The sequence below is a fragment of the Dermacentor albipictus genome, chromosome 4 (genome assembly GCF_038994185.2).
Source record: "Dermacentor albipictus isolate Rhodes 1998 colony chromosome 4, USDA_Dalb.pri_finalv2, whole genome shotgun sequence".
Lineage (NCBI taxonomy): Eukaryota > Metazoa > Arthropoda > Arachnida > Ixodida > Ixodidae > Dermacentor > Dermacentor albipictus.
The window spans coordinates 93,614,566-93,626,852 of record NC_091824.1 but is presented as its reverse complement, the minus strand read 5'-3'; the positions used below and the strand labels follow the sequence as shown (position 1 = coordinate 93,626,852).

Below are 12,287 nucleotides of genomic sequence, written 5' to 3'. Positions count from 1 at the left end.
CCAGCTCAGAAAGCGCTTTTGCATAGTCTTGAAGCTGTGGCCAAATCTTCGTTTCGTCCACCTATTGTGACCGGCTACAATATATCCCGAAACAGAGGTTTGCTAAGCCGCACCGGCGTCATACAAACCCATTATAAACACGGAGGCAACGGAGGGAGTCGAGGCAAGCAATAGACGCCTCATCATGTGATCAAACATGGCAGCGCCCACGGAATCGCCGCGAAAAGAGTCAATACCGGAAATTATCTTCTTTTCTCCCATGGTATGGCGCACAGCGCTGCTGTAGTCCATGAAGTCTAGTGAGAAATCTCGTTATTTAAGCGCTAGCATGACCGTAGTAAACGCTGAGTTATTTCGGATACAAAATTAATCTTCTCGTACTACCTTCTCGTGGAGATCAAATCAGACAACTTGCACAGAAATCAACCGAGTAATTTTGCCATTTTCTATTCATATCTTCTACGTGTCCACAAGCTTATGGCTGGAAATAAATATGTGGTATGCTCAGAAATATATAACCCTCCTAAAAGGAAATGCTGCCTTGATGTTCGGGTCGCTGAATTGTAGTGTATGCTACAATAAGAACCGTGCCTTAGACGTAGCGTCGTCAATCGTGAGTGAGTGAAATAACTTTATTTCGGTCCAGAGAAGACGCAGGGAAGACCCCGCGCCACCCGGCTAGTCCCACGTAGGGACCGCCAAGCCGAGCTTGACGGCCCGATCGCGGGCACTCTGGACGGCCAGGGTTTGGTCGTTGCGTTCGGGGCTGCCCAAGAGCGCAGCCCACCTATCCTCGCTGAAGGAGGAGCCGATGGCTTCACACTCCCACAACACATGGTCCAATGTTGCCCTTAGTCCACAGGCAGGGCAGTCCGCACTGGGATATCTTTCAGGGTATATGGCATGAAGAACCGCGAGGTTAGGGTACGCACGGGCTTGTAGAAGTCGAAGTGTAACCGCCCGCGCCCTGCATAAGGCGGGGTGCGGGAGGGGGAATACCCGTCTTGACAGATAGCAGTGTGTGCTGATTTCATTAAACGTAAGCAAGGGTTCCCCGCGGGGCAGTGGGACTGCTGAGGCGGCGCGGTCAGTGAGTCCTCGCGCGGCCTCGTGTGCGCCCTCGTTAGGGTTAGAGGGAGAACCCTCAATCGACCCCAAGTGAGCGGGAAACCAAATGAGAGAATGCGGAGAGTCGTCAATCGTGGATGACATTTGTTCTGCGTTGCGATGCGGAATATGTGTTGATATGCTCCTAATCGTAAACATAGGACTGTTGTTAATTTTTAGATGACCTAAAAATCGCTTAGAATGTATCTGTTTGTACTTGAAAATGAGCGCCACATCTTTGCTGCTATATATGTTCCACGATAGTCCGTACTCCAGCGTACGCTACATTGCACTGAAAGATTGCCTAAACAAGCCGTCCGCTACTTCGATAGCATTTCTATAGCACACATGGACAGAGTGTAAGTACATGTTTCTGCCTTGCGATTACGGACTCAAAGTAACGTCTTGATTACGCTTACTGGAACTCGCCGCAAATAATGTCCACGGCTGAGTTCAAGTAGCCCGCTACATGGCTCTCGATTTCGTATTTTAAAACAGTTTTGAATGGGAAATAATTTTATAGATAAATATATAATTAGACGCCAAATGTATTTTACATGTGTTAAGTCAACTACATTTGCAGTTGGTAGACCATCATTTACCGCTTTTCTTGCGAGCTCTTTACTGCGTCGCCATTCCTAACTAGACGAGGTGAGAAGGCGACTTGTCTCCTTGCGCCGCCGGCGTGCGATTGCGGAGAGCGACGAGTGGTGGCGGTAGCGGCGTTGTGTGCTTCAGCCTTCGGCGGGCAGTTCTACGGCTATTCGCTCCTGCCTGCTCTTGCTGCTGTTCCCTCCGCGCGTGGCTACGGTGCGAGGGGCGACGGCGACCGAAGAACCAGTCGGCTCGGCTCGCCCTGGCCGACGGTGCGTGTGTGTTGGTGGTGGTTGCTGTTACGGCGATGGCAGCCTACGCGTCGTGACTCCCAGCGCGCGCGCGCCTGTGACAGCCCCTCGAGGAATACGCGTGCATTGACACTGCCGGAGGATTGCTCTCGTGTGCGTCGGTGCGTGTTTTGGCAAGTGCGCACTCCGCCGACACCTACGACACCATGCATCAAGTCAAGGACGGTGGACTGGTCTCCCGGTGGCACCTCTTCACAGGTGAGGCCTAGCGCCAGACCATCGGGAGGGAAAACGCGCGTCGATGAACGATACATACAAGGATACGTTACGGGAGCATGTGGAAATTCCATTTCGTCAGGTTGCTGAAGTCATTTTCCCCGGCAGGTGGTCGTAGTACGTTAGTGTGTGAGACTGAGTAAAGCTAAGTGCATATGCATAACCACTAAGCAACGTCTTTCTGGCCATCGTGGTCAAAGCTTACTTGTGCTGCAGTACTAAAGCGCGATTTCATAAAACTTCACCCCACTAGCAGAGAACTGAAAATGGTTTCCTGCCGTAACGGCCGTTGGGAACACCTTCAAAAGAGGCGCCGGGTTCGTTCCGCATGGTGTACTGCGCGCCGCTTGTGGACGCTACTGGTCGCTGCCGCGCTTTGAAAATGTATTTCTCGCGCTTATGTTTGCGGCGCCTCACTTGCTAGTTTGTGCCTGCTAGCCCAAAGAATCGTGCGTGCCTTCATGTGTGGTATGTGTGCGAACCCGTGTGCTGTGATCTGTTTGGGAGAGCATGGAATTCGGTTAATTGCGCAGATTTCGAGTGCGAAAGTTGCGTGCGCCAACCTTGTTCTCCGCTACATTTGCTCGAGAATCGTATGAGCACATTTTTGTGCATCAACTTTGCTGTCTGCATAGAGAGTCAACGAAAACAAGCGCTTGGCTTGGCTGGTGTCGTGCTGCAAGTACTTTCCGTCAGAAAGAAGCCTTGAATGTCTCCATCGTGTTACCTGCGTAGCTGCTGCCTTGCTTTATTAGCTTCCGGGATGGCCACACGGCTTGGCAAATTGCCTTTTGCGAGAGTTCTCTCGTGCCTCCCCCCCCCCCCTCTTTATTTCTTTGTTGTGCTACGGAAAAGACGTAAACGGAGACGCATTTATCGAACCCATGCGAGCGCCGGCGAATAAATTGCGTGCCTACGTTGAAGTGTTTGGAAGGAGGCTGCAATGCTATGTGCAGATAAATAGATTATAGGGAACTGCAAAGACCCCTGGCCTTTTCCCGAAGAAACACCTCGTCTGTGCGCAGTGTGCCCACTGCTCACACATGCAAACCGAATGTACGGGATGCTATGTCTGAGCCGTTGTATACAACATAGGCGGACAGTAAAACGCACGAGGAAGAACATAGCCAGACAGGCGCACACGGCACTGCCATCAGAAACAAGCTCGCTGCTAAAGTCAGCCGAAATAATGCGTGCGAACAGCGCACGTCCACTAACTTCTCCCAGAACGCAAGTATCGCTACATTACGAACAAAAAGGAAGAGGCTCGCATTCAGTGTGCAGAAGACAACGCAAGGTCGCAAACGTCCTTACAGAAGGCGAACGAACGGATGATGTACTATGTGCATCACGCAGTCGTGCGTATACTAGTCTAGTGATATTCCGACGCGGTGTTTCTGCTTTCGGATCTTACTTAGTTCTCACCAAAACTCGCATTGATAAGCAGGAAACGATGCAAGACAACGCTACACGGCCATCGTCCTCATTGTGCCAATCATGCTTTCAAGCAGCTGTCATCACTGTGCCGGTTCATTGTTGATGTCTCCTCTCTGCTCAAGGAAGAGCAGTCTGTTCCAGAAAGGATTCAACTATCTTCCTGAGAAAGATTTTCCGTTCGAAACAAGGGCTACCCGAATAGATTCTGCAGGCTTGTCCCCGGAATTTATGGAGCATGCGCGGACCTTTTGTCGTTGTGCTTTAACGGCCTACGTCTGGCCACTCGCAGAAGCACACAAGCGAGAGATTAGTCGCTGGCAACTCGAAGCCCGAGTCTATACCTACTGACAGAAGCTGGAGAGTACAAGAGACCGGCGTGACATATGTGAGAACTGCAGCCCCGGTTTTCAGGAAATAGCAATTTCCGGTCGTACGTTCTCGTGCTAATCATCGGCGTAAGCGACTTGGGTATTGATTCAGTTGCGATCGCCTTCGCGCAGCGCATTCAGTATAAGCTAAGTATAAGCACTGCAGCAGCGCCCTCTGAGAGCTTTCAGCGCGTGCATGCAGATAAAGGGGAACTGCTATGTTTGAGCTGTTCGCACACTCGAGTTGCTACGTGGACAAATCATGGGCGTTGAACAAACGCGAACTTCACTCCTTGCTCCTACTGTTTATTGCTGTATAGTCTAAACATATATATAGAACCCCCCCAAAAAAGCTCAGACAAAATAAGGCCACATGACGGATAGTGTGACTTACAAAAAAAAAAAAGAAAGAAAGAAAACCCCAAAACATTGAGGACTCTTGCATTAATGCAGCTCGGTATCTGGAGGAGAGAGGCACTGAAAGTAAGGGAATACTTGGGACTGGCTTGGTCCATGTGTTCTTGTTCAGCAAGGTATATCCGGCGAGACGAGTGAATGTCAGCGTTTTACTGAAAGAACATTGCAGCGAGCCGCTTGTGGAAACGGGCGGCCGCCATATTCATCATTTTACAAGGAAACCCACGTGGTCGTTAGGCCTAAGGCAGTTCCAGAGGCTTGTTGTGTTAGGACGGCGTCGGCCAACTTCCTCTGAACCACCGCCTGGGCGGATTACTTGCCGGGTCCTGGCGCCGAACCCCTCGTTAAGGCGATGTGCCCGTCTCACGTGCCCTTTTCTTCCCTTCCTACGTCTCTTTGTTATCGCGGTTTCTCTTCGGAATGTTTTCTGTCGCTTTTACCTGGTCGCCCGCCCGGGCGGGGTAGACGCGAATGGCGTCGCCTCGTCGTCTACCTACCTGAGCTTTAGTTTGCCTCAGGATCCCCTGATCGTCTTCCGTCTTGGAAAAAAGGAAAAGGAGGGGATGTCTCCCGAAAGGAAGTGAGAATGAAAGGAGGGGGTCCGCAGAAGCAACTGCTGCCCCCTGGCGAAGGGGACGCCTACGCACAGTATAAAGCCACGCAGCACGGCTTCAGAGCGCCGCGTGGGCCCATTCCACCTTGGTGGTTGACTGGTTGTGTCGCAGCACGGGCTTCCCCCGACGGCGCTTTTAAATGGATGGCAGGCGCGTTCTTGGGGGAACGCACACCCTAAACCCCGACAGCGGTGGTCTCCCGCTTTCCTTTGGGACCCCTGCGTTCTCGCTTCCTACGGTGCTTGCACGAGAGGTGTTCCCCCACGTCCCGCTCATCTGACGGTTGTTGACTCGCGACGCATGTTCACATACCCCGTGCTACAGAGAACCGCATGCAATATCTCTGCTACTTGCTGGCGGTAGAAACAAGTGTGAGCTTATATCGCAAGCAATGCAAGGGCGGCGTCATTCGTCCTCTTCCCTTTCATTGCCCTAGCACACTGTACGAGGCTTCTTTTTCCGTTCCATAACGACTACATGCCATGCATTACGATTGTCCGTGACTCTTCGGTTAAATTGCCTGCCCTGGTGCTTTCGCACGGAGAACATGCGCTGACGAGCAGGCGGGGGTGTGAGCGCGCGAGATCGGTGATTCGATTTGCAGTTTCTCGTCCTTGTGTAAGTTTTAGGGCCTCGTGGAACGTTGTGTACAGTACACGTCACGGCATCGGTACGCGCGCAGTGCGGATTAAGAGTAACGCTCCGCATCACAGGCATCTTGGAGTTGTTTTCGCGAAAAGATTTTTTAAGTGTGCTGACTCAAGGCGCTGAGTAGCGACGGAAACTGGGAAAATCTTTCGGGGCTTCGTTTCCCGGCGTCATTCTCGTTTCCTTTCTTTCGTTTCCTGTCTCTCACTCTTTTCTCCTGGCTCTCTGCTCATCACAGCTTGCCCTCGGGTTGCTTAATGAGTCACAAAGAAGTCCACTCAACTTTTGAATCACTGCCAACATACTCGAGCGCTTTGTACAATGGCCGAGTCAGTAGTCAACGTGTGTCACTTTGTAAACTTCATTGTTCCATCTTTAGAGAGGTCTAGCTACCACATTAGGTTAGTGTCACATCCATATTGCGTGCAAAATGATTATTTCTTTTTTCTTCTCTTGTATAGTATTAATTTGCCTTCCCGTCACGCTTTAATTCCTCCAACAGGGTCAGGGAGGAAGCAGGCGTTCAGAATATCTTCATTTAACGTAAATACGTTTATGCATGTACATACCGCAGGTGCATTTGTACGCATTGTACGCATTCTCCAAGATCTGTTATAACGCCTGTAGTTTTGGCTTCGGATAACATCAAGGTTGAAGTGCAGGAAAGTCAATGTGCTGTTGTGTTAAAAGACGCGTGGTATTCTTTGCATGGACATCTGTGCGATTGCACTGAGCTGTCTAAGCCTAACCGTTGTCCGCGGCATAGCGAACATTTGGACACCTTCAAAGCTACATGTTGCAGGTTCGTTTTCAAACAGACATGCCCGACGGCGGGGTATATATACGTTGTGCTTTCTGTGCGGCTTTTACCGTGCAGAGGCGTGCATACACTTGTTATACATACACTTGTTACTTAATAGACTGGCTACTTGGAACTCGCGGTCTCACGACATCACGGGCCCTGACTGCGCGATGTTGCTAGAACGTGGAACGAGTGCAGTTATTAGAAAGCTTTAGTTTAGGGGACGCAAGCGGTTTGCGTACGCAAGAACTAGGGGCGACGTTACTGCGCATGCGCAGACCGCTACGTCTACTTGCATCCTTGTGTTTTTGGGGCGGCCGAAAACATCGCTGCCCGTAAGAGGTCACGTTATCCACGTGGCTCTCGTGGTGTACGAGAACTTACGAGAAGCGAGACCGGCCGAGACAAGCCGCCCGTCCCGCCGCACAGACGGAGAACATGGCTGCGCCGGCGAGGACTTCTGCACGTGTGCATTTCACGGCCGACGTGGTAAAGAAGCTGGTCGCAGAGCACACGGGCACGCTGTCGCCGCAACGCCGGCCTGTCAAAATTTGCAGGAGGCTCTAAATAAACAAAAAAAATGGCTGTGGCTTAGGTAAGGTTAAGCCCAGGATGCGAAGCATACTAGCCTTTATTTTAGTTGTTGAACCACTGTTTAGCCTGGTGAACTGCTGTTGCTTGGCTATATTTGGTTCGGCTAGACGAAGAAACAACTCATGCATTACTTCTTCGCCTTCAAGAGTGGAACGCGACAGCGTTCCCGTCGACCCGCCAAGGGGTGTAAGACAATGGGCTACAGGGCAGCGACTACGCGCCCCGCATTGGACGCGGTGAGCGTCGAGCAAAGCAGCGTTCGGCGCGGCAACGAAATGTGCGCCTGAGCAAGAGACGCACGCCTTAGAAACAGCGCGTTTCTAAGGCAACACCGCATTCACTAGAGGCGCTTTTGTACCGCTTTGAAGCGTTGTACTCGTGGCTCAGTGGTAGCGTCTCCGTCCCACACTCCGGAGACCCTGGTTCGATTCCCACCCAGCCCGTCTTGCAAGAGTTGAGCCAAAGCCACTTCTCCTCTGTCGTGACGTCACGGTGTCACGTGATTTCATGGTCACCGCCGCGCCTGAGGAGCTGGGTTGAGCCCTCGTAATATGCTTCGCATAAAAACAGACCACAACGGATTATGCTGCACGAGACGCCTAACTATAGTTTACCAAACGTATGTTTGGATTGCTTCGGCTCGGCCTCAGTCGTAACGTATGCGTGTAGATAATCTTATAAATATTTTTCCTAGTGTCGACAGACATCTTTCTTATATGTGTTAACCGCTTTTAGTAAAAATAGTTTAATCTACCTTACTTCAGATGCTTGATTTCATATTTCAAAATATGATAACGCAGCAACGATCAGACACTGATGGCGCTGCGAGCGTATGCGACCTCAGTGCGGCTTGCATTTGGGGCGTACCCAAGCGCTAGGGACCCCAACGCCTTGCGTTCCCTAAACTAAAACTCTCTACTATAAACGAAAAAATGTCGCTGATGTTATAAACGAGAACTCATTCAAACGTGAAACTTTTTTGCGGTTATCATTTCGTGTTAATATTTACCTTGTTCCAACCTTGTCACGGAAGAGAAAGTGAAATTGTCACTTCGCCTGAGTAGGTTAATAGAAATGCATGCTGATCAGCGGAACAGTACTTGATTGGCGTGTACACTGATGGCGTTGATCTTAAGCGCGTACTCCGGCAGCACTCGGAAAAGAACACTGCTCGGTCAGTTCTAGCGAATCGCATCGGTCGGAACATCGTTCACTAGAACGACCGTTTAGCCTCTTGCGAGATCAACGTTAGCTCGCGACGCAAGACATGCCGCTCGGAGCTCTTTCTGTAGTCGTGTGCCGGAAGCCGTGTTGCGCACTGCACACGGATGCGGGGCCCTGCTTTGCAAGGCGAGGCTGTGCCGCGGAGACACGAGCAAGGCAGCGCGCGTCGTGTTTTGCCCGGCGCCACCTGTCCCCTTATCGTGGCACACCTGGCTCCGCGTCGGGGTCACGACGAGTGTCCTCCCCCCCCCCCCCCCCCGTTCCGCCTCCTTCGTCCATCTGGCGTTGTCTTTCTTCTCTCGCTGTCCCCTCCTTCTTGCCCCGTCACTCCTTGAAGTCCGGTCCTGGAAGCCCACGCGCAGGGCTGGCTGCCCCAAGCAATCTCATGTCGAGAGATAGCGGGCTGCTGTAGCGAACCAGCCTCTGCAGTGCTGTTTCGAAGGGGCGCGTGGGTTTTCTATGGTCGCCAGGTAGACGGCGGGGACCTCGCTTTCACGGGTGAAAGCACTTTCGGCGGCGACAAAGGAAGCGAAGCTCGCGCGGTGACATTCGAAATGTGTGGTTATGGCCGCGGGCTGTTTTTTTACTGCTTTCCTCTCCCTTCACGTCGCTCGCTTTGCCCCGTTCATGTTGCCCGCTGGCTTAGCTGATTTAGATAGCCAAGAACCGGGGCGCCGCTTTCCAGTGGGAGGCTGTTCGAGGTGGACGAACCCGTATACCTTTGACACTCGTCGCTGGTCTGATGCCCGACGGTCGGTATTTAATCTTGTTTCACTTCCAGGGTGCGTTCGTATCGTCGCGATTGTGGGAGGCGCCACATCCTTGTTTGTCACGTCACGAATGAAGTTTTATGTACGTATGTACCGACCGGACAACGTGACAAAGTGGTTTTAACGGGTACTGTAAGCTTCGTTTCACTCTAGGTATTCCGATTACCACGGTCAACTAACTTTGATGACTGTGAAGATTCTTTTTTTTTTTTGCGCCATCCTCAGTGACACCTTTGAATTACAGAAGAACGGAGGAGAATGTGTGAACGCCGCATTCGCCGATACCACCGAGCAGTGCCGCCAACGCTGTGTCCCGCGGCCGGCTTCCAACGCTCAAGTTCCGCATATTTTCGCTGTACACTGCGCTATCTACTCGAATGCTCTTGAGCGAACGTGTGCATCTCGAGTACATCTGCGTCATAAGGATCACGGAGAAGCATTACTGAAGCGCGTGTTTATCAGTAGAAGGGTGGCGCTGTGCTCCACGACGAGGCAAGGCCTCGAAGTCCCTCCTCATGGGAGACCTGAGCCCGGGTCGTCAAACTTTGCCGGATTTAAAATAAAGTCGTTTTCATCCGTCCACTCGGTGGAGTCGGGGAGCACTTTTGAATGGCTGCCTGTTTCCGAATACGAGTGGAAAGCTCGAGTCCACCGCGGGCGTTGGTCAGTGGTTCGCGTCAAGCTTCGAGCCGCGTGATTGGTCGTGCTCGCTGCTGCTGCACGAGTGGAAGAGTCGACGCGTCTGCGTTGGCGCGCACTCTGCAGTCCGCATGCTGCCATCGTCGGGCGCGCTCTAGAAAACACCTCGCGGCACGGACTTAGTCCGGGCCGCGCTCGCTGCCTTGCGGTGTGCCTCCCGGGAGCTGTTTCTTCGTTTCTTCTCTCTCTCCGCTGTTCTCCGCTATTTCACCCGGGGGCGCAGCCGCTGCGACCTGCTGCTGCCGGCTCGCTGCGTCGGTCGGTCGGTGGTGGCGGCTGGCACCTTTTGTCGAGGTCAGGCCATCGCGAGCAATCGATTCCCCCGAAGCCAGACGGGATTCCAGCGCCGTCGCTCTTCGCGCCGAGGAGGTCTGCGCGTCCTCCTCCTCTCCCTCGTTCCGTGACAGTCGCGGTGCTTTAATAGTGCACGCATTGCGGTACACTGTTAAAGGGAGCGCTCTAGTTTGCGGGACTCTCACTTGGCTGGGGTTCTAGCTGCGTGTCGGCTGTTGTTTCGAAAGGTGTGCCGGCGCAACCAATAACAAGTGAACTGTGCACTTTGCCAGAGGTAAAAATTCGCGGCTGCTCTGGCGTCCCCTTTAACATATGGAGCCGACTGCGCATGTTTCCAAGTAGCAGCACTTACTCATGCACCGTCGGTACGGGGGGTGGGGGGGCGTGGATTTGTCAAGAAGCGGAAACGTATTCGGGGGGGGGGGATGTAACCGAACACTTTTTCAACCTCAAAGCAGGAATAGTTAGCTTTCTTTCATTTTTGTTAAAATTTTTCCAGGGCACCTACCCTTTGAGTGATCGTGCACAGTTTGGCGAATATGACGATTCTTTTTTCGTCACCTGCTGCGATCTTATCCCGATTCTTGGCGTTAAGTGCTTGCAGCATTACCGCACGCACCGATGTTGCCCTTATACGAACTAGCGCCTGTTCTGCCTCGAGGCGAGGAAGATCGTTAGCGCGATCGTGCGACAGTTGCCGCTGGCGACTCTTTTCCGCGTAGCTTGGCGCGAGAAAACAGGCGCTGCGCGTTCCCTCACGGTCGCGGTTGTGTTTTTTTCTTCTTGCTTTCTTCTTTTTCTAATTCTTTCCCGTTGCCGCCTCTTGGCTTGCGGTGCAACGTCATCGCCAAGCACAGCTCTGGCTCGCGGCCTTGGGATTATCTCTGTTTCCTCGTTAGGTTTTTAATTCATGAAATCTCACCTGCACTGTTCCCTCACAATAGGGAGTTTTAACGCACCACCGTCTCTCTACCGTTACTGCTGCTTCCTCAGCTACGTTCTAGCTTTGCGCAAATTAGCTAAGCCACGCACGCAATGACGTGCTTCAAGGCAATTGACCACTTGCAGAAGTACGACTGCGCATGCGCAAAAACCGGCCGCGGGGCGGCGCTTCGTGAGCGCCGTCTCCGTGGTTGGAAAGCAAACTGCGCTGCTCGGGCGTGACATGCCGGCCAACTGAGTCGCATTCGGCTGCACGAGCTATTATGAAAATGGAAATAGTAACTTCTTCAGATTTCCGCCCGCGAAGGTTAATGTGGAGAAGTTTGCGGACGGCAGCGGTGAAGCGGTCGAACCCGGACGGCACGCCGTGGCAGCTAACAGTGCATTCTAGGATCTGTGGCTTATGCAGGCAACTTCTATTCCCTTGTCATCTCCTGCCAGTTCTGCAACGCTCAACAGAAGGCCAGCGACGTGCTGGCAGGGCCCGTTGAGGCTTTTAAATATAAAGAATGCAGTTTTCCTTCGCGCTCGTCACTGAGTGACCCTGAGTAGATGCGAGTACGATTAAGCGATTTGTGAAGAACGGCGCAAACAGATGCGGCCAGTCTATGTACGTCATGTCATTTGTGAGTCTGCGCTCGTCTTCTTTTTTTTCCGTACATGTCAGTTGTGTTGCGCTCTCTTCCAACATGACTTCGAACCAATTCGTCAAACTATCTGCCTTGATGAGTATTCGCGAGTGAGCGGGAGCGTACAGGCCTGCGGACGCACGCGCTGCCCATGTTTAAGCTAATATAACATATAATAAAATAGGTTGGCGTAAGCTTTGAGGCCTTAGCGCTCGCAAAAACAAACTGAATAACCTACCGCATGCGAAATTTGGGATACGGCTTCGTAAACCACAAGCATGCAACACAGCAGCTTGGCGAAACAGCACGAGATGAATATCAAATTTGCAAGCTAGAACGTGTACATCTGTTGTTCCATGCAACAACTAAGAGTTCGGGGAATGCGACAGGCATAAAGCACTCATCCGGCCACACATTCACAGTGCTCTCCGGCAATGTCGACAATGGCTTTTGTGAACCATGCTGTAACCACGTAGATGCCCGACTTCATGGATGGTGTGTACGTAGCTCCTATGAGGCCAAGTGGAAGGTCCACGGTTTTTACGTTAAGTTTTATGTGCTTAACTTAACCCTCTTTTTTTAAAGCCCATCGGCGGTGTGCTTGACAAACGGACGAAGTGT

General features: G+C 52.1%; 1 protein-coding gene across 1 annotated transcript in view; it reads left to right on the top strand.

The window, feature by feature from the left end:
• Window positions 1–1,838: 1,838 nt before the first annotated feature.
• Window positions 1,839–12,287, top strand: part of LOC135920000 (cell adhesion molecule DSCAML1-like) — a 148,543-nt gene continuing 138,094 nt past the window's right edge. The window contains exon 1 of the mRNA XM_065454057.1: window positions 1,839–2,210. Coding sequence (XP_065310129.1) covers window positions 2,159–2,210 — 52 coding nt within the window. The 5' untranslated portion in view covers window positions 1,839–2,158. The remainder of the gene's footprint in view (window positions 2,211–12,287) is intronic.